This window comes from Maniola jurtina, chromosome 22 (genome assembly GCF_905333055.1).
Source record: "Maniola jurtina chromosome 22, ilManJurt1.1, whole genome shotgun sequence".
Taxonomy (NCBI): domain Eukaryota; kingdom Metazoa; phylum Arthropoda; class Insecta; order Lepidoptera; family Nymphalidae; genus Maniola; species Maniola jurtina.
The window spans coordinates 10,657,491-10,676,056 of NC_060050.1; the positions used below are offsets into that span (position 1 = coordinate 10,657,491).

Below are 18,566 nucleotides of genomic sequence, written 5' to 3' on the forward strand. Positions count from 1 at the left end.
TTTTAAACTACGGTCTACGAGAAAATAAAAATGCTTTCAAATATGAAGATTTCATAATATTATATTCATAATTTCATTCATAATTATTATTCTAAGATATATATTATAAAAGATTTCAAAAGGGTTTGTCTTTTGTTTTAAATTTTGAATAGAAATCAGTAAATTTCGTATTCTTTAAAAATAACTTGTTATCGACGTTCTTCTATAGACTAGGCCGTAAAAAAGATTCAATATTATAAAATTGATAAAATATAAACACATTGTGGTGGAAAAACATTAAAAAGCCTGCATCTTTTTATTCAACTGATTTTACGGCTTTGGGTTCTAGCCATTTTGAGCCATTTGAGCCAAATGGCTCAAGCATATTTAGGTAAATTATAAATATAAAATTGTTTTGAAAACCATCATCAATGGATCCCTTTCATAACTTAAACTATTGACACCAACATTGACTTACGTTTCAGTTTTTTTTCTAAGAATAACTTTCTATTCCAACAAACATTTTAAAAATGACACTAAAAATAAGCAGAACTATAATTCTTTATTCTAATCTTCTTATTGATTTCTATCTCAAATAAGTAAGTACAAGTTTGACATAACATCAATATGGAAATATGGCAAGTATTATGCCTATGTATTTTATGGATTTTGATACTTATCCTAATTTTGGCATCTACTCGAAAATTGCACGAAAATCGTAAATACTAAATAAAATTCCAAAAATAAAACGTTAAATGGCACGAAACTAAGAATAAAACGTATAAAAAGATATTCTTCATAAAATAACTTAAACATTTACTAAAAAAGACTAAAACAAAATATTATAAGCTGCTATTTTGTGCTTTGGGGACAACATTTTTCACATTATTTTACTTAAACCTATTTATTCTAAAGTAATCCACAAACTATACTAAACTATTATTATAACCTTACAACCACAGATATGAACATATACAAGTACGCTAGAAAAGGTGTGCCATACAAGATGACGTACTACCACTTTTAAAAGTCGCATCGACATATTTCGTTAGTATAAAAGCGCAACCTAACGCAGACTAAAACCGAATTTACACCAATGAAATGCATACCTTTATGATTTAGACCTTTTTTTATTACTTGACGTTAACATTTTAGACACAAGAATAAAAGAGACTCGTGCTATTTCTCTTATATTTCGTCCATACAAAACATGGCGCGTTGGCAATACCAATAGTGGACGGACGCGCGCTATGATCGCCTGAGATATTTTCGCTCAATTGAAAATAAGACATCGGCATAACTCATCTAAGTGGTAAATACTGTAATTTCTTGTGCCGATTCGAATTGCTCCACCGAGTGTACTGGCAATTCAAGATTATACTTTGACATTTTGTTGACAGATGTCATCACTAGCATTTAGTTTCGAGAATGCAGGCCGGCAATCGCAGATCCAGCGTACTTGTATTAGTAGAGGTCAGTGCTTACAACGTTAATAAAATTAAATAACAATATGCCTATTCAACTCAAAAGCTAAGCGCACATATATCGATTTAAATAGTCGCTCGATATTTAACTTATTTTGGTTAGTTGAATGACAAGCCGTCCAAGTAACGGTTACTTTAAACTTTATCTCACAGGTAAAATGAGTTGCACAAGTCAGTATAAAACTATAAACCAGGGTTGACATTGTTTTAAACAAATGTTTAAAACAAGTTTTATACATGTTTTTTATTTAAAAAACCAGTTTTAACCATGTTGTGTGGACGGTTCGTGCGTGTGCGCAGGTGTAGATCAGACTTTACCTAGAAATACATTATTATGATCCAGTACCTATTTTTTTAATATTTTCAATAGATTTTGTAGGTGGAATTTATTGGCCTACAAAATCCATTCAAAATTATTAGTTCGGACTTATTCTAACACTTGTGACGTAAAGAGAGGATAAAAGCCAACAGCTAAAGCCAGGCCATGTTATTATTTAGATATATTCGAAGGTCGCCGGCTTTTTCACGGCGATGTAAAGCCGCCAGCAGCTGTAGTGGGCTTTAGTGGTCTAGAATACGCAAGTTTCCGGAAACTATCTTGTTTTCAAGCACCGCACCCGAAGGTATGTCGATACGGTCGCCGTGGTTCGCTATTATGATCACGGTACCCTGAAAAAAAGGACAAAAATAATATTAGATTTTTTTTAATTGAAACCATTAAAAACTGGAAAATATTTGCGGATATAATACTCCTTTAAAAACTGCATAGTCAAACTTATAAAATTGTATTTTATTATATAGTATATTAGTTGGTGTGTAGGGGGGGTAAAAAACCGTATATGAGCCTCAATAACTCAACGGTAAGGGACTGACTGAATTCCGAAAGGTCGGCGGTTCAAACCCATCCGTTGCACTATCGTCGTACCCACTCCTAGCACAAGCTTTTCGCTTAGTGAGAGTGGAAAGGGGGTTATAACATAGACTCCCCTAAGAAAGGAAAAAAGGAAGGTTTTTTCCGAAATTCCATCCAGGAAAGCGGATATAAATAGATAATATTCAACTCACCTTCAAACAAACTCTTCTGCCAAACGTGACATCACCAGATACCGTCAAATGATCCAACTCTATCAGGTCTGGTACAGTCGCGAACCGATTCAAAAACTCCTTCACGATTGCGAAATGGTTATCCCCCAATTTGACTAACGGAGTTGAAGGAAACATCCTTTGGGGAGACATTACTAGCGAACCATGAGATAAACTGTACAAATTCGACATTACAAGCAACAAATCGGAAGTCTTTTTCACTGGCAAGAATCTACTTCTGGGTACATTAACACCTATCCCTCCCTCAAAACATTTCATGGCTGCTCCCACTGCAGTCTCCAACTGAATAACATTAACACCATCCGCTAAACTTTTATTGTTAACTATAATCTCCATATTCAAAGATCCCTGTTCAACAACCCGTTGGATCGCCTCTAATTTTGCCCACAAGTTATTTGTGTTGAAGAACTTGAATTGGCTGACAGATTTGAAATCATCCACATGTTCTTTGGGAACCTGAGCGATTTCGAGTAACCTCAATTTATCCTCGTACTGGATCAAAGTTCCTCCTTTGACATCCGCCCTGGTTTTATCAGTGACCTCCATAACAAATTCTGAGCCAGCTTTTTGCTCAGGGTTCAGCAGGAGATTGAGGATGTTCAGGTCGACGGTTGCTCCCAGATTATCGATGTTGCTTATGAAGCAGTATTTTCTGCCTTCTTTGATGAATTTTTGAAGGAGACCCGAGTTGTTGAAGGATTCGTAGAAGTCGCCGTGACCTGGTGGGTACCATCTGCAAAGGCAAAAAAAAATTGGGCTGCATTTACAAATTATTGAAAATAAAGAATTTTGAAGTTGTTGCTTGCGGTCTAAAGCTCGCACTTGATTCAACTGGTTATCTTCGATTATAGCTAAGAACACTCACGATCAAGCCACCTTCCAAAAAAAAAACTAAATTAAAATCGGTTCATTAGTTTAGGAGCTACGATGCCACAGACAGATACACAGATACACACGTCGAACTTGTAACACCCCTCTTTTTGGGTCGGGGCTTAAAAATACGGATGTAATAAACTCGGACCGAACTCGGATATTGCTTACGCACTAATACAATCTCTGATCCAAATTCAATCCAATTCAGTGGACATCTTTGACTTATTATCTACGTCATACGTCCGATTTGAATCCAACACATCCGAGAACCTCTCATAGATGACGGAAGTCGGAGCTAGTGCGTAAGCTACCATACAAATAGTTCTATGACTACTTCGGAAAGTATTTTCACGGACTCGGATAGCATGCAGTGCGTAATCGCCCTAACTGTCAAAGACCGAATACGTAATTAGGTTACTTCGGTAACCAACATGAATAACGTCCACTTAAACTCAACTCGGCAATAGATATTGATTGGGAATCAGATGGGCGTAGATAATATTTTCGTAGTGTTCGACTCAATTTCATAGCTGCCATAACACGCAATAGCCATGCTATTGCTTACATATTGTCAATTTACTTAAAGATGGCTATAAATCCGGCTAAATCTTATCGATAAACCACGTAAATAACCTTACTCTTGACATAATTCCAAACGGCTTATAATTAACTAGAAGATGCCCGCGACTTCGTCCGCGTGGATTTAGGTTTTTAAAGATCCCGTGGGAACTGTTTGTTTTTCCGGGATAAAAAGTAGCCTATGTCCTTCCCCGGAATGTATCCTAGTCTGTACAAAATTCCGTTAAAATCGGTTCAGCGGTTGAGCCGTGAAAGCGTAGCAGACAGACAGACAGACAGATAGACAGACAGATAGACAGACACACTTTCGCATTCATAATATTATATAAATATAAATATCACACTAATATTATAAAGGAGAAAGTTTGTATGTGTGTGTGTGTATATTTGTTACTCCTTCACGCAAAAAGTACTGAACGGATTGGGCTGTTTAGAATGGAGATAGATTATACGCTGGATTAGCACATAGGCTACTTTTTATCCCGGAAAATCAAAGAGTTCCCACGGGAATTTTAAAAAATCTACATCCACGCGAACGAAGTCGCGGACATCAGCTAGTATAAATATAAATATTAGTATGGATGTTAGCTTAGAAAAGATAACATAATTATAGATTGGCAAGGTTAGGTATCAATTTCTAGCGTCACTATCTGATAGTGTATCAAACTACATTACACGCGTAAGATTTCCTTATCAAAATAATCGCGTAGGAAATGTCAAGTTGGTACTTGTAACATGGTATAATATCTCGGGCTATAGAATTATTTTGCCATTTCCATAAAGCGTCCAGTATCAAGTGAATGAAAATCTTACTGAAAAATGATTCGTTCTGGATTTGAAGAATGTTTTTCATTTATAAAATTTTCTTTTCTAGTCCATATTGGAGGTCTCAGGCTGGAATCTTTAGAGCGTACTTTGAGTTTGCTCTGAATTTACCAGAGTTAAAATAGGATATTCATGTTTGAGACATAAATCTGTACCCTTTTAGTTTGCGCAAAGTCAAAGTCAACCCTATAGACTTCAACTTAGAAAAGAGTAAAAATATCTGAATTATGAGTAAATTTCAAAAATTTTGAGTTAGCTTGTGTACAACAGCCACAGTTAAATTTAACAGTTTAATTAAATACGACTTTATCAAAGTGAAAAGTTTATGATCGACTTCTGTTATAAATTTCTGGGGAATATTGATTGATGTTGCAAATGGATTCTTCTAGATCTTCTGTACTCGCCTCTGTGATTATTACACAAACCAAGGGATTTCTTCCAAAATTTGCAGTTAACCCATCATTTTTTAGGGTTCTGTATCATCAGGACTGGTTGAATGTATGGATGTCTAGCTTCAAGCCTTTGTATTTGCGGATGACATTTACTAAAGCAGACAAAGTGACTTACGCCTCAATATCAGCGTGAACATCAGGGTACTTGGCAATGGGCAGCAAGGATTTCCTGTTGATCCGCGGATGGCAAGACTGGATGAATGTGTGGATGTCTAGCTTTAACTCTTTTTTAATGTCTTTAAATGACATTAATCACAGAGAAAAAAGATAGGAAAGAAATTACTTAGACCTCAAGATCAGCATGTACGGCAGCATTCTTCGCAATGGATTCTTGGCAAGAATTCCGTTGATTCGCGGATGGCAAGACTGGTTGAATGCGTTTTTTTATAGCACCAACTGTTTATTAAAAATAGCTAGAAAAATAACTTACGCCTCAATATCAGCGTGTACGTCAGGGTTCTTGGCAATGGGCAGCAAGGATTCCCTGTTGATTCGCGGATGGCAGGACTGGTTGAATGTGTGGATATCTAGTTTCAACCCTTTGTATTTGCGGATGACTTTCTGCGTGTCTTCGTCCGTGTTGAATGAGTTCATGAGGACCAGTGGCACGTTGCATTTGTACGTTTTGTTCAGGTGCTGCGAAAATTGTGCGTCTATAATAGTTGATAAAAAATTGAAGAATTAAAACGGTTGGAGAAGGTATTACGTGAAAATCTCGTGACGCCTACGCCTCGAGAGTAGAGTAGTCTATGACTGCTTGTTCTGGAAGCTTCTGGATTTTTTCCAGTAGAGGGAGCCCAAGGTGCTGGAATACCCACTTCGCACTGGAAAGCGCAGCGTTGTAGACCACACTAGTTGGACAGACAACATCAAACGAAGCGCAGAGAGGCAATGTTCAGGCAGCGCAAGACCTGGGCGTGTGGGAGTTCCTACTAGAGACCTATGTCCAGTAGTGGACGTCTATGGGTGATGATGATAATGATGATGATACCATTAAAATTTACTTACCTCAATTTGCTGTACAGTTAAGTCGAGGAAAGTCAGTTCATTCCGCACTTGTATGACAGACTTGGGTCCCTTACACCCCATAGACGTGCCAAGACCGCCGTTCAGTTTTACCACGACCAGTTTGTCGAGCATGTGGTGGACGTTGTCTGTGGTGGGCGTCTCTAGAGTCGAGTAGTCTATGACTGCGTGTTCTGGAAGCTTCTGGATCTTCTCCCATGTCACCGAAGGTCCCTCTGAAAAGAGTTTATCAAGTCTATACTTATATCTGTGATATTATTTGGGAAAATAAATGCCAAATTAATTAATCAGAATTTTCTAGATTTGCATTGTTTGTTTTGTTGATATCGATACAATATACGATTTTGTCGTGAATTATTTAAAGATGTTTGGATACCTGGAAGCTCTTACAGTTAAAATTATGGCGTTTGATAGCTCAGTATAGCCAGTTCCACAGATGATATACTACCTCTATGGCCGGTTGGCTTATGCGCCACCTATCGGGATAAATTGGCAGTGTGGATCCCCATGCATTACTTCGTTTAAAATTCAAAAAAATCTACGGCGTTGATCAGGATACAAAGGCTATCGGATTGATAAGCTGAATCTAATTCGTAGAGGATAAAGATAGATGGAAAAATTGACTTGAGCAAACCATAGCCTACAGAGAGCTTAGATAGATAGATAAGATACTAACGTTCAGCCAAGAATCTGCGAAAGAGGTTCTTGAACCCTCGGAACTCCTTTTCCACGAGGGTCTTCTTCACCTCTGGTAGAGCTGCCAGCAGTCGATCCAGCTCCACCTCCAGCCTGGCGAGGGCATCGCGCTTGGTCGCTTCTTTGAAGTCTCGAGACCCTGACGGTGTACGCTGATGACTTCTTATCTAGAGGAATAGAATAATTAAATCCACACTATACTAATATTATACGAGTAAATGCGAAAGTGTGTCTGTCTGTCTGTCTGCTAGCTTTTTCCGGTCCAACAGTTAAACCGGTTTTAATGTTTGGTAGAGTTAGCTTACATCCCCAGGGACGGACATAGGCAACTTTTATCCCGGAAAAGCAGAGTTCCCGCATGATTTTTATAGCCTAAATCCACGCAGACGAAATAGCGGGCATCATCTAAGGGTAAATAAATCTCTTTACTTTTTAACCCCCGACCCAAAAAGAGGGGTGTTATAAGTTTGACGTGTGTATCTGTGTATCTGTGTATCTGTCTGTAGCATCGTAGCGCCTAAACGAATGAACCGATTTTAATTTAGTTTTTTTTTGTTTGAAAGGTGGCTTGATCGAGAGTGTTCTTAGCTATAATCTAAAAAAAATAATTCAGCCGTTTAAGAGTTATCAGCTCTTTTCTAGTTTTCTTGTAGAAAAGAAGGTTAGATAACCGTTAGGTTCATAATATTATGTCAATAGACAAATATCAAGCTGTCAAGATGGACGTTGCCTAAATACATAGGTAATTATTTATTTGAAAATGATGTTTTGGAAAACTCAGATACTTTGGATCGTCGGGGGTGTTATAAATTTTTAATTTACACTTGTATATCTAAATGTATACAAAGAAAAGTTGACTGACTGATGTCTATCTATGCACAGTTCAAACTACTGAACGGATCGGGCATGCAGATAGTAATTAAGTCCGCTACGAAAGGATTTTTAAAAATTCAACCCCTGACGGAGTAAAATAGGGGTTTGAAATTTGTGTAGTCCACAGGGACGAAACTGCCGACTTAAGCTAGTTTAGTATTACGTATTTAAAATAGCTGTGATAGCCTAGTGGTTAGGACGTCCGCCTGCTAATCGGAGGTCGAGGGTTCGAGCCCGGGCACGCACCTCTAACTTTTGAAAGTTATTGTGCGTTCTAAATAATTTAATATCACTTGATTTAACGGTGAAGGAAACATCGTGAGGAAACCATGATGAGTTCGCCATAAAGTTCTTAAAGATGTGAACTTCGCACTTGGTCAACGTGGTAGACTATAACCAAATATCAAAGCCTCAATAGCTCAACGGTTGAGGAGCGGACTGAATTCGGAAAGGTCGCCGGTTCAAACCCCACCCGTTGCACTATTGTCGTACCCACTGCTGGCACAAGCTTTACGCTTAATTGGAGGGGAAAGGGGAATATTAGACTTATTTAGCATGGATAATATTCTTTTTTTTTTTTTAAAAAAACCCTTATCACTTTGAGAGGAGATCCGTGCTCTGTAGTGAGCCAGCGAAGGGTTGATCATGATGATGGTGATTTAAAAAATTAAAATTTAGATATCTCACTTCTTCGAACTTGACAACAGCTGATAACGCTTCACAAAACTATAATTATTACTATAACAGTCAGTCCGTTGACCGTATATTCATAACAATTATATCAAATCGATTTTGCTGTCTGAATGGTAACATAGGACATGAAAGTGAACAAACAATATTTAATATTTATGTTCCTTCAAGATAGAGGACTTATTTGGACTTTTTAACCCCCGACCTAAAAAGAGGGGTGTTATAAGTTTGACGTGTGTATCTGTGTATCATGTCTGTGGCATCGTAGCTTCTAAACTAATGAACCGATTTTAATTTAGTTTTTTGTTTTGAAAGGTGACTTGATCGAGAGTGTTCTTAGCTATAATCCAAGAAAATCGGTTCAGCCGTTTGAAAGTTATCAGCTCTTTTCTAGTTACTGTAACCTTCACTTGTCGGGGGTGTTATAAATTTTGTTATGTGTTTAAAAAAATGGACTTAAAAAATGGGAACTTTAGTGAATAATAATAATTATTATTGACCAAAGATGCCCTCATTAATTATTTTCAACAAAATTATTAATTTAATTCAAAAGTCCAAATAAATCTGCAATCTTGAAGGATCATTAAACATGATGATGTTTAAAATGTTAAGGTTTGAATCTCGGATGTCCGGTATCCAGTAAACTGGTGATGGGCGGAGATGTGTTAATTTATTTGTTTATTTTTATTTCATTACAAGTTAGCCCTTGACTGCGATCTACCTGGTGGTAAGTGATGATGCAGCCTAAGGTGGAAGCAGGCTAACTTGAAAGGAGAATGGCAGTTTCTTATTAAACCCACACCTCCCTTATCGGTTTCTACAGGGCATCATACCGGAAGGCTAAATCGCTTGGCGACACTGCTTTGCCGGTAGGGTATTTTAATTTTCAAAATAGTAGAGATCCCTGCGAAAATTGTAATAAGCTACCCGTGCGAATCCGGTGCGGGTCGCTAGTATGTCAATAAACTGATTGATCTACTGTACACATCTCTCCGCTTAAGTGGACACCGGGCCTTATTTTGCATAGATTTAAAAAAAAAACTTTGAGATGAGAATGTGTACCCAAGTACACATTCTCATCTCAAACCTACTTACTCGTAGGTACTTTGGTTTGATAATAATTTCATTCAAAATACTCAAACATAATTGCTTCACCGATCCAAAAAGTCATAAGAAGCGTCAAGTTTACTTTAATAAATAAACTTTACTGCTTAGAGATACGATTGAATTTACTTTGTAAAGAAATACTAGACGCAGTTCAATGAGTTAGCAGTAACTACAAGGCTGGTTATCAAGTGCGCAGTGTGCAGTCTTAATAACTCTCCTACAGCGGCGTTTTTGACAAATCATATGATATCGTCCGTACAAAATGAGACCTCACTCGCCATTTTAACTCTATGTGTCAACTGTAATGTCAAAAGTACAGTTCACCTTTAAGAGGGCTCTCTCCGTCACTCGTTTCATACAATCGTAGTTCCAATTTCATTTGAATATTAAGCAACCAAAGTCCATGAAATTTTGCAGACATATTCTAGAAACTAATATCTATGTCTGTGGTTTTCCAGATTTCTGTTAAAATATTCGGTTTCAAAGTTACGCGGTCTTAAAAGTTTACATACAAATCTTTGAACCCCTGTAATTTTAAAACTACATATTTTTAGAAAAATCTAAAACACCACAGACACAGATATTAGTTTCTAGAATATGTCTGCAAAATTTCATGGACTTTGGTTGCTTAATATTCAAATGAAATTGGAACTACGATTGTATGAAACGAGTGGAAACGAGTGACGGAGAGGAGCCCTGTTAAAACAAGGGCTAAAATCGTAAAAGTGGTGAGTGAGATCTCAATATATACGCATTTTATATTCCTTGAGGTAAGTAGTAGTGGCGTACACAGGGTTTAGGCAGGGTAGGCATAAGTTAGGTATTTCCCTCTTTACTGGAAAATGGGCATTGAACTATTCGAATCAGGGTAAGCAACGCTTTTGTGCCTCTATGACCTGCGCGCCACTGGTAAGTAGTTATAGTCGGACAGTCAGAATTCTGACTTTCCTTAATGTTACCAGAGATAAAACAGTTCCTACAAAAAAGCCACTTGGCAAATTCAAATATAAAATATAAAATGGACTATGGATTCTAAGAATTTCATTTTTAAAGCGTAAGTTTGTTTTGTAAATTGTTAATTGATAGAAATAAATAAAAAATAAATAAAAAGCCTTTTTATTTTCATATTCCTTAATCATTAGTTACATAGTAGGTTAATTTTTTAGTTATTACATTTCCCTTATTTTCCTAAGTTAGTATGGTTAGTAAGTGAACAATTTTCGCTATGGAACATGAACCCCTTCGCGAGTAAAGGCCGCAACCCTTTACTCGTTAATTTATAGAGTAGGTATTAAATATCAATGTTGGCCAGAACCGCACTTGCGCAGAATGGTGGAATATGTCCTAAACTCTACTCATTCTGAGGGCAGACCCGTCATCAGCACCTAGTGGACCTGAGATGTGATGTGATTTCACACTAATATTATAAAGGCGAAAGTTTGTGTGTGGTGCATGTTTGTATGTGTGCAAAAACTACGAAATGGATTTGGGTAGGAATGGAGATAGATACCCTGGATTAACACATAGGCTTCTTTTATCTCGGAAAATCAAACAGTTCCTACGGGATTTTAAAAACCTAAATCCACGCGGACGAAGTCGCGGGCATCAGCTAGTATTTAAATAAATATATCGACCTGCAAATAATGTCCAATAAGCAAATGGATAGGTATTATTTTCTTACTACTTCACGATGATAGACAAAATAAACAGTTTTGAACTCTATTTAACCTTCAAGTTAAATCGCCATAAGTAGGTACTTAATCATTCCCTGCTCTGCGTTTTTAACTACTATAATATAAAATAAAAACATGCAAAAATACGATTCTAATTATATATGGATTTACAACTAATAACTGACTTCGTCGGCGAGGATTTAGGTTTTCGAAAGTCCGATGAATTTTCAAAATTAAAATCAAGTCCTCAGGATCAAAATATCTTAGTGAAAAACGTCAAGATCGGTTCAGCGATTGACTCGTAAATAATTAACAGACAAATAGACACCCTTCCGCATTATTATGATATTAGTTTAGTTATGGATAACTAGTGGTACAAGTACAACTCTTATCGAAAAAATCGTGAATTAAATTTACCTACCTACACCAAATTAACCATTTCATTTTTCAAATTTCCATTATTACCTTATTCAATACATCCATGGCCGATTAATTAAAAAACCAAAAAAGTGCTTGAATATAAAAAATTACAATGTCACAAGAACTGTCAGTTGAGGAAAAAAAATAAGAACTGTCAAATTTAGGCGCGAAGAAGGAAAAACGAGCGCGCGAAGTACGCGATGCGGACAAGTGACGCCTTTAAACTAAATGATGGAATGATTACTGTGGTTACGTAGGTACATACATACAATAGATATATACATGGTTCGTGTATATGCAATATTAATGTATTGTTTGTCCGTCTACTCGTTGATAAGTGACCTCCGCACGTGTAATCACGTACCTAGGACGTATTTTTTAAATTATACACCATTATAGCTATTACTTTGTGTTTTTTTAAACACAGGTAATTCTAGTATTTTTATAATATGTATTATAATTTATAAAGGGTCGTATTTAAAGCGGCCGCAAATAAATTTTAATTAATTAAAAATTAACTACGGATTCCAAAGATTTTGGTTGGGTTGGCGACTAAAAAACAAAAACCTAGGAATATGATATTACGATTGTGGGTACTTTTTAAATTATTTAAAAAAATATTTATTAGCAATTGAATTATGGCGACTAATCACACTAATAATAAACAGGTGAAAGTTTTATGTATGTGTGTCTGTTTGTTACTCTTTCACACAAAAAGTACTGAACGGATTTGGCTTAAATTTAGAATGAAGATAGATTATACTATGGATTAACAAATAGGCTACTTTTTATCCCGAAAAATTAAAGAGTTCCTACGGGATTTATTAAAAACCTATACCCACACGAACGAAATCACGGGTATCAGCTAGTAACTAAAATAAAGGCATCTATAATTTCAATATTGTGGTTCCGTTTGTACATATCGTAAGAATCTCAGCTTAGGTGAATTCAAAAGAATAGAATCATCATGATCAACCCATCGCCAGCTCACTACAGAGCACGAGCACTCCTCTCAGTATGTGAAGGGGTTGGACATAGTTCACTACGCTCGCCAAATCTTCATCATCATCTTTCAGACCATTATGGAGAACTCTGACATGCAGGTTTCTTTCCTTCACCGTTAAAGCGAGTGATATTTAACTTCTTAAATCGCACGTAACTTCGAAAAGTTAGAGGTGCGTGCCCAGGAATCGAACCCCCGACCTCCTGAATAGAAGACAAACTTTCTAACCACTAGGCTATCACGGCTCTAAAATAATTGAATAACAAAAATTATCTTTTATGTTATAATCAAAGTCACAGGATGTAATTATGTAGTTTCAGAGTTCAGATACGTCAATATCGGGCACAGTTTTATCAAAAAGCTGATAACATAAAATATGTATTTTACGAGGTTTGACGTAACATAACAATATTCAGTTAATGGCTTAGATTAAGCATTCCAATTAAATTCTAATAAAGACCAATTATTCTTACACTAGCGGCACGCTATGATGGCCGGTTTGACACATTACAATAGTGATGTGGAATGTCAATTTATTCTCGAACAAAAAACAATTAAGTTTTGTTTTTGTACCTGATTAAATAGGTTTAATAAAACAAAAATGTATATGTTTATTTAATTTATTTGAACGAACTGAATATTTGAACGAAAATGAATATACATACTTTATATGCACACAAGAAACATATGAATACAAAAGATTATACAAAACATATGAACGTCAATTCGAAACTGCTTTGTTTTGCATTGAGCATTGACGCGAGTTTGCCGGAGGTAGTAGTTGTGCTAGCCAGCGATCCTATGTGACGATCGTATTAGATTCCATTTTTAAAAATTTATTGATATTTTTTTGCGATTTCAGAGGTTTGTCCACATAGTGAAAATTGTTCATATTCACAAGTACATTCACCCCTTAAATGGTGCAAACTGATTTTTCTACACTTGTATACATTTAAGAAATCAATTTAATAAATAAATTTTGAGTCCTAAACCTAAAACTACATTCGATAAAATTTATGAATCTCTGCACATCACTATCGTCAATAAAGTAATACAATTATTTCCTTCAAAGTCGTTATCAATTAATACGGAACTTCATGAGCGGACAAACGTCAAACCGGCCATCATAGCGTGCCGCTAGTTTAATCTAAGGTTAATGTAAATTATTGTCTTTTAAATGAGATCAATATACTATAGCGATATAGTATGACTTTCATTAATTATTACATGCGTAAACAAGAAACACTGGACAGGAAAAGGAAGAAAGGGTCCTCGTCTTTTAAAAAACCGGTCAAGTGCGAGCTATACTCTCACACGAAGGGTTCCGTACTTAGCATCGTTTATGTAGTTTGTAGTTTGTAAGGATTTCGTAGCTCAAAAGGAAAAAGAGTAATCCATACTTCGCTGTCTGTCTTTCTGTTTTTAACTTAGGTGGCGGACATTTTGCAAAAAATTCTACTTTATAGTGATTCAGCAGAAATCTTTAGTAGTGTTTAGTACCTACTTGTAGGTATACCTAAATAATGTTTAGGTTATAATCATGTGGTTATAATCAGATTATAATAATTAAGATATTATAGTATATTTTATAATTCCTTAACTGCAGTATGTGAATGACAAAAAGTTGGTAATAAAAACTACATAGGTAATTGGGCATACAAGTTTACATAAACTTAATGTGCATTTCCTGCTAAAATTAAACTTAAGCACATACAAGTATAAACTAGCGACCAGCCCCGACTTCGCACGGGTAGCTTATTACAATTTTCGTAGGGATCTCTAATATAAAAAAAAAACCGGCCAAGTGCAAGTCAGACTCGCGCACTGAGGGTTCCTTACTCGGGTATTTTCCAAAATTTTGCACGATAAATCAAAAACATAAAAATAAATAAAAATCTGTTTTAGAATGTACAGGTAAAAGCCCTTTCATATGATATTGATACCCCACTTGGTATATTTAACTTACTTTGAAAATTGAAACGTTTTAATTTTTTTTTTTAATGATGTAACCACTAATTCGCGGTTTTCAGATTTATTCCTGTACTTGTGCTATAAGGCCTACCTAGTACCTATCTGCTTAAATTCGCATATCCTGTCAAGTATGGCGTGCAAAATTAATTGAATCCAGTTTAGAATCTCATCTCACCTTCATAACATATGTAATAATGCACAAATTATTAAACTTTCCACAGGTGAAAGAATATTTTTCAAAATCGTTTCAACAGTTCCAGAGAAAACAAACTTACAAACTTTACCTCGTTATAATACAGTACCTATAGATTAAAAGTGTATATTTTTTTTTCAAATGGAAAAATGTATTTAATATATCCTAAAATAATACTCATGGCTCTGTTATCTCAAACACATTCAATATAAATAAATTACTTGCATTAAGGCCATTGTACTATTATGTATTCTGATATTAAAGTTAGTCTTACTTAATTCTCCATAAAAACGTGAATTCATGCTAATTATTTTATTTTGTGTTGCTCTAGATCTAAAACTAAGCCAGATATCGATTTATTTCTTTTTCGTTCATGGCAGACAATACTTAACATAGTATAATATACTTTCGTATTTATGATACTTCTATATAACTTCGTGCATAAATAAATTAAATTAAAACTACAAAATTTCAATACTTCATACCCCCCCCCCCCCCACCGATTTTCAAAAATTCCATCCGAGTATCCTGAGTCAGGCTAGAGCACTTTTAACAATGATAGAAATTAAACTGCTTAGCTATTTTACGCTTTGCATAAAATAGTAAAACTCATCATATTTAATACTTCCCTGAGAATGATACCTACTTATCAATTTAACTAGTCATGCTCCCATCATATAGGAGTGATTTGCGTAAATCCACACAATATTTTAAGTAGTGTACTGTGTAGGTATACAATATTATGGTAATTTCAAAGCATTGATAGCCTTGTGGTTGATATGTCGGCCTTCTATTCTGGAGGTCGGGGGTTCCATCCTGGGCATGCACCTCTAACTTTTCAGTTATGTGCTTTCTAAACAATTGAATATCACTTGCTGGAAAATACCATGAGGAAATCTGCATGCCTGAGAGTTCTCCATAAAGTTTTCAAAGATGTGTGAAGACTGCCAATTCACACTAGACCAGCGGAGGGGACTACAGCCTAAACCTTTGTCCTTCTGAAAGGAGACCAGTGCTGATAATGTTGATGGTGGCAACTTTAACAATACTTTGATAAAAAACTTGATCCAACAGTTTATTAATTACCATTAGTAGAAAAAAAACTTGATCCAATTAATTACCATTAGTAGAAATCCAGAATTAGTTACCATTGGTAGTGATGACAACCATCCTAAATGTGAGTACTACTTGTACTCTATAACCAACACACAGAATTAATTAAGTAGGTAGGTAAATCATGCAACATCACACTAATATTATAAAGGCGAAAGTTTGTATGTGTGTGTGTGTGTGTGTGTGTGTGTGTGTGTGTGTGTGTGTGTGTGTGTGTGTGTGTGTGTGTGTGTGTGTGTGTGTGTGTGTGTGTGTGTGTGTGTGTGTGTGTGTGTGTGTGTGTGTGTGTGTGTGTGTGTGTGTGTGTGTGTGTGTGTGTGTGTGTGTGTGTGTGTGTGTGTGTGTGTGTGTGTGTGTGTGTGTGTGTGTGTGTGTGTGTGTGTGTGTGTGTGTGTGTGTGTGTGTGTGTGTGTGTGTGTGTGTGTGTGTGTGTGTGTGTGTGTGTGTGTGTGTGTGTGTGTGTGTGTGTGTGTGTGTGTGTGTGTGTGTGTGTGTGTGTGTGTGTGTGTGTGTGTGTGTGTGTGTGTGTGTGTGTGTGTGTGTGTGTGTGTGTGTGTGTGTGTGTGTGTGTGTGTGTGTGTGTGTGTGTGTGTGTGTGTGTGTGTGTGTGTGTGTGTGTGTGTGTGTGTGTGTGTGTGTGTGTGTGTGTGTGTGTGTGTGTGTGTGTATGTTTGTTACTCCTTCACGCAAAAACTACTGGACGGATTTGGCTGAAATTTGGAATGGAGATAGATAATATCCTGGATTAGCACATAGGCTACCTTTTATCCCGGAAAATCAAAGAGTTCCCACGGGATTTCGAAAAACCTAAATCCACGCGGGCGAAGTCGCGGGCATCGGCTAGTACTCATATATAGGTTAAAATTATGCAATGCACTAATACTACTAAGAAATTGGTAAGTTATTTTGATGATTCAAAAGCACTTGCAAAAGTTTACTTGAACAAAAATATATTCTATTCTATTATATTCATGCTAAAATGAGCTGCGATGATAAAATAATTAGTATTTAGTAGGTATCTATTTTAAAAAACTAGACTCTACAGAGTAAAATATTAAATTGTACAGAATAATATTTAAATGAATTAAACACATTCAAAAAATATGTAATATATTTTTAAATATGTATAAACCATAGTTAATACTCATTGAAACAATATATCACATGCTGTTACATACCTACATAAAGTAAAGGTAAATAATAAATTAAAACATGAACATTGAACCAAACTTTGAAATATTTGAAAAAAATATGTTATTTACGAATAAAACACAATTCTAAAGTTCTTCTATCTTACCGCTGGTCTCAGCTGGTTGTCATCGGTCTGGAATTTTAATTTTATTTAACTTTTTCATTCATAATATGTAATTACTTATGTGTATGTACCTATAATCCACATCTATATTACCCAAAAATCACACTAATATTACCCAAAAAGGCGAAAGTTTGTGATTATGTATGTGGGTGTGTTTGTTACTCTTTTACACAAAAATTACTGGACAGATTTGGCTGAGATTTGGAATGGAGGTAGATTATACCCTGGATTAACACATACGCTATTTTTTATCCTGGGAACTTCGGAGTTCCCATGGGATTTTGAATAACCTAAACACGAACAAAGTATATTTATTACAAGATGATACCTGAAACTCCATCTTTTCGGTTTTTAAGTCCTGGGGGAACTCTTTGCATAAAAGAGGCCTACATTTGTCTCCGAGATGTAAGCTATCTCTGTATCATTTAGATAAGGACCAGCAACTTGTTCAGTGTAGATTTAAGTTATTCAAAAATCCTATGGGAACTCTTTAACTTTCCAAAAAGCAGCCAATGTCTGTCTCTGTGATGTCTATCTGTGTACCAAGTTTTGTCAAATTCGGGTAAACTTGGGCAGTGAAAACCTAGTAGACAGTCTGACATGCTATCGCATGGCTATCGCATTTATAATATTTATTATTAGGTAAGTAATTAAACTATAATTTTATAGGCACTATTGAGAAACTTAAATCTGAGTTGGTTTTATTCAGTTGCAATAAATAAGTACAATTATAAGTATTAATACTTATTAGTAAATCAATAATCCATAAAAAAACAATAAGTCAGTTAACACAGTAAACAATAGGTTAGTTGTCTAGTTTTTCTGGGCAAAACCATGATTAAAAAATTATATGAATAGGTTAAATAACTCATCAAGAATATCATAATTTTGTACCTAATAGAAACATGACCCTTTAAATGACCTTTGCATTCGACAAGGTCAGCAGTCGATAATATGATAAATAGCTCACTATAATAGCCTGAGATAACTCGAGAAGTTCAAGCGAGTATTGTTGATAAGTATTACCTTTGCTCTCGCGTCTCTGTTATCAGCCATTGCGTAAACACTTATCAAACTACACACATTCACAAGGAAAATTGATAATATCGATAATAGTTGTCTGTTGTATCGTTCTACGCTAACTTTTTTACTTTTATGTAATTTTGTCAAACAAAGGAAATGTCACTGTC

The 18,566-nt window shown here is 35.7% G+C and overlaps 1 protein-coding gene across 3 annotated transcripts; it reads right to left on the bottom strand.

Annotated features, from left to right (window-relative positions):
- Positions 1 to 301: 301 nt before the first annotated feature.
- Positions 302 to 18,557, bottom strand: LOC123877024 (UTP--glucose-1-phosphate uridylyltransferase). Of its 3 annotated transcripts, XM_045923515.1 has the most exons (7): positions 18,403 to 18,550; positions 17,359 to 17,385; positions 6,999 to 7,185; positions 6,305 to 6,537; positions 5,727 to 5,932; positions 2,529 to 3,300; positions 302 to 2,132 (listed from the first exon to the last, which is right to left on the bottom strand). In XM_045923515.1, the coding sequence occupies exons 1-7, from the start codon at positions 18,430 to 18,432 to the stop codon at positions 2,025 to 2,027; spliced, it is 1,563 nt and encodes a 520-aa protein (XP_045779471.1). In that variant the 5' UTR covers positions 18,433 to 18,550; the 3' UTR covers positions 302 to 2,024. The 3 variants fall into 3 exon arrangements, with proteins under 3 accessions (XP_045779471.1, XP_045779472.1, XP_045779473.1); XM_045923516.1 differs by lacking the exon at positions 17,359 to 17,385 and having other exon boundaries at positions 18,403 to 18,557; XM_045923517.1 differs by lacking the exons at positions 17,359 to 17,385; positions 18,403 to 18,550 and adding an exon at positions 11,827 to 12,022.
- Between the last annotated feature and the right edge of the window lie 9 nt (positions 18,558 to 18,566).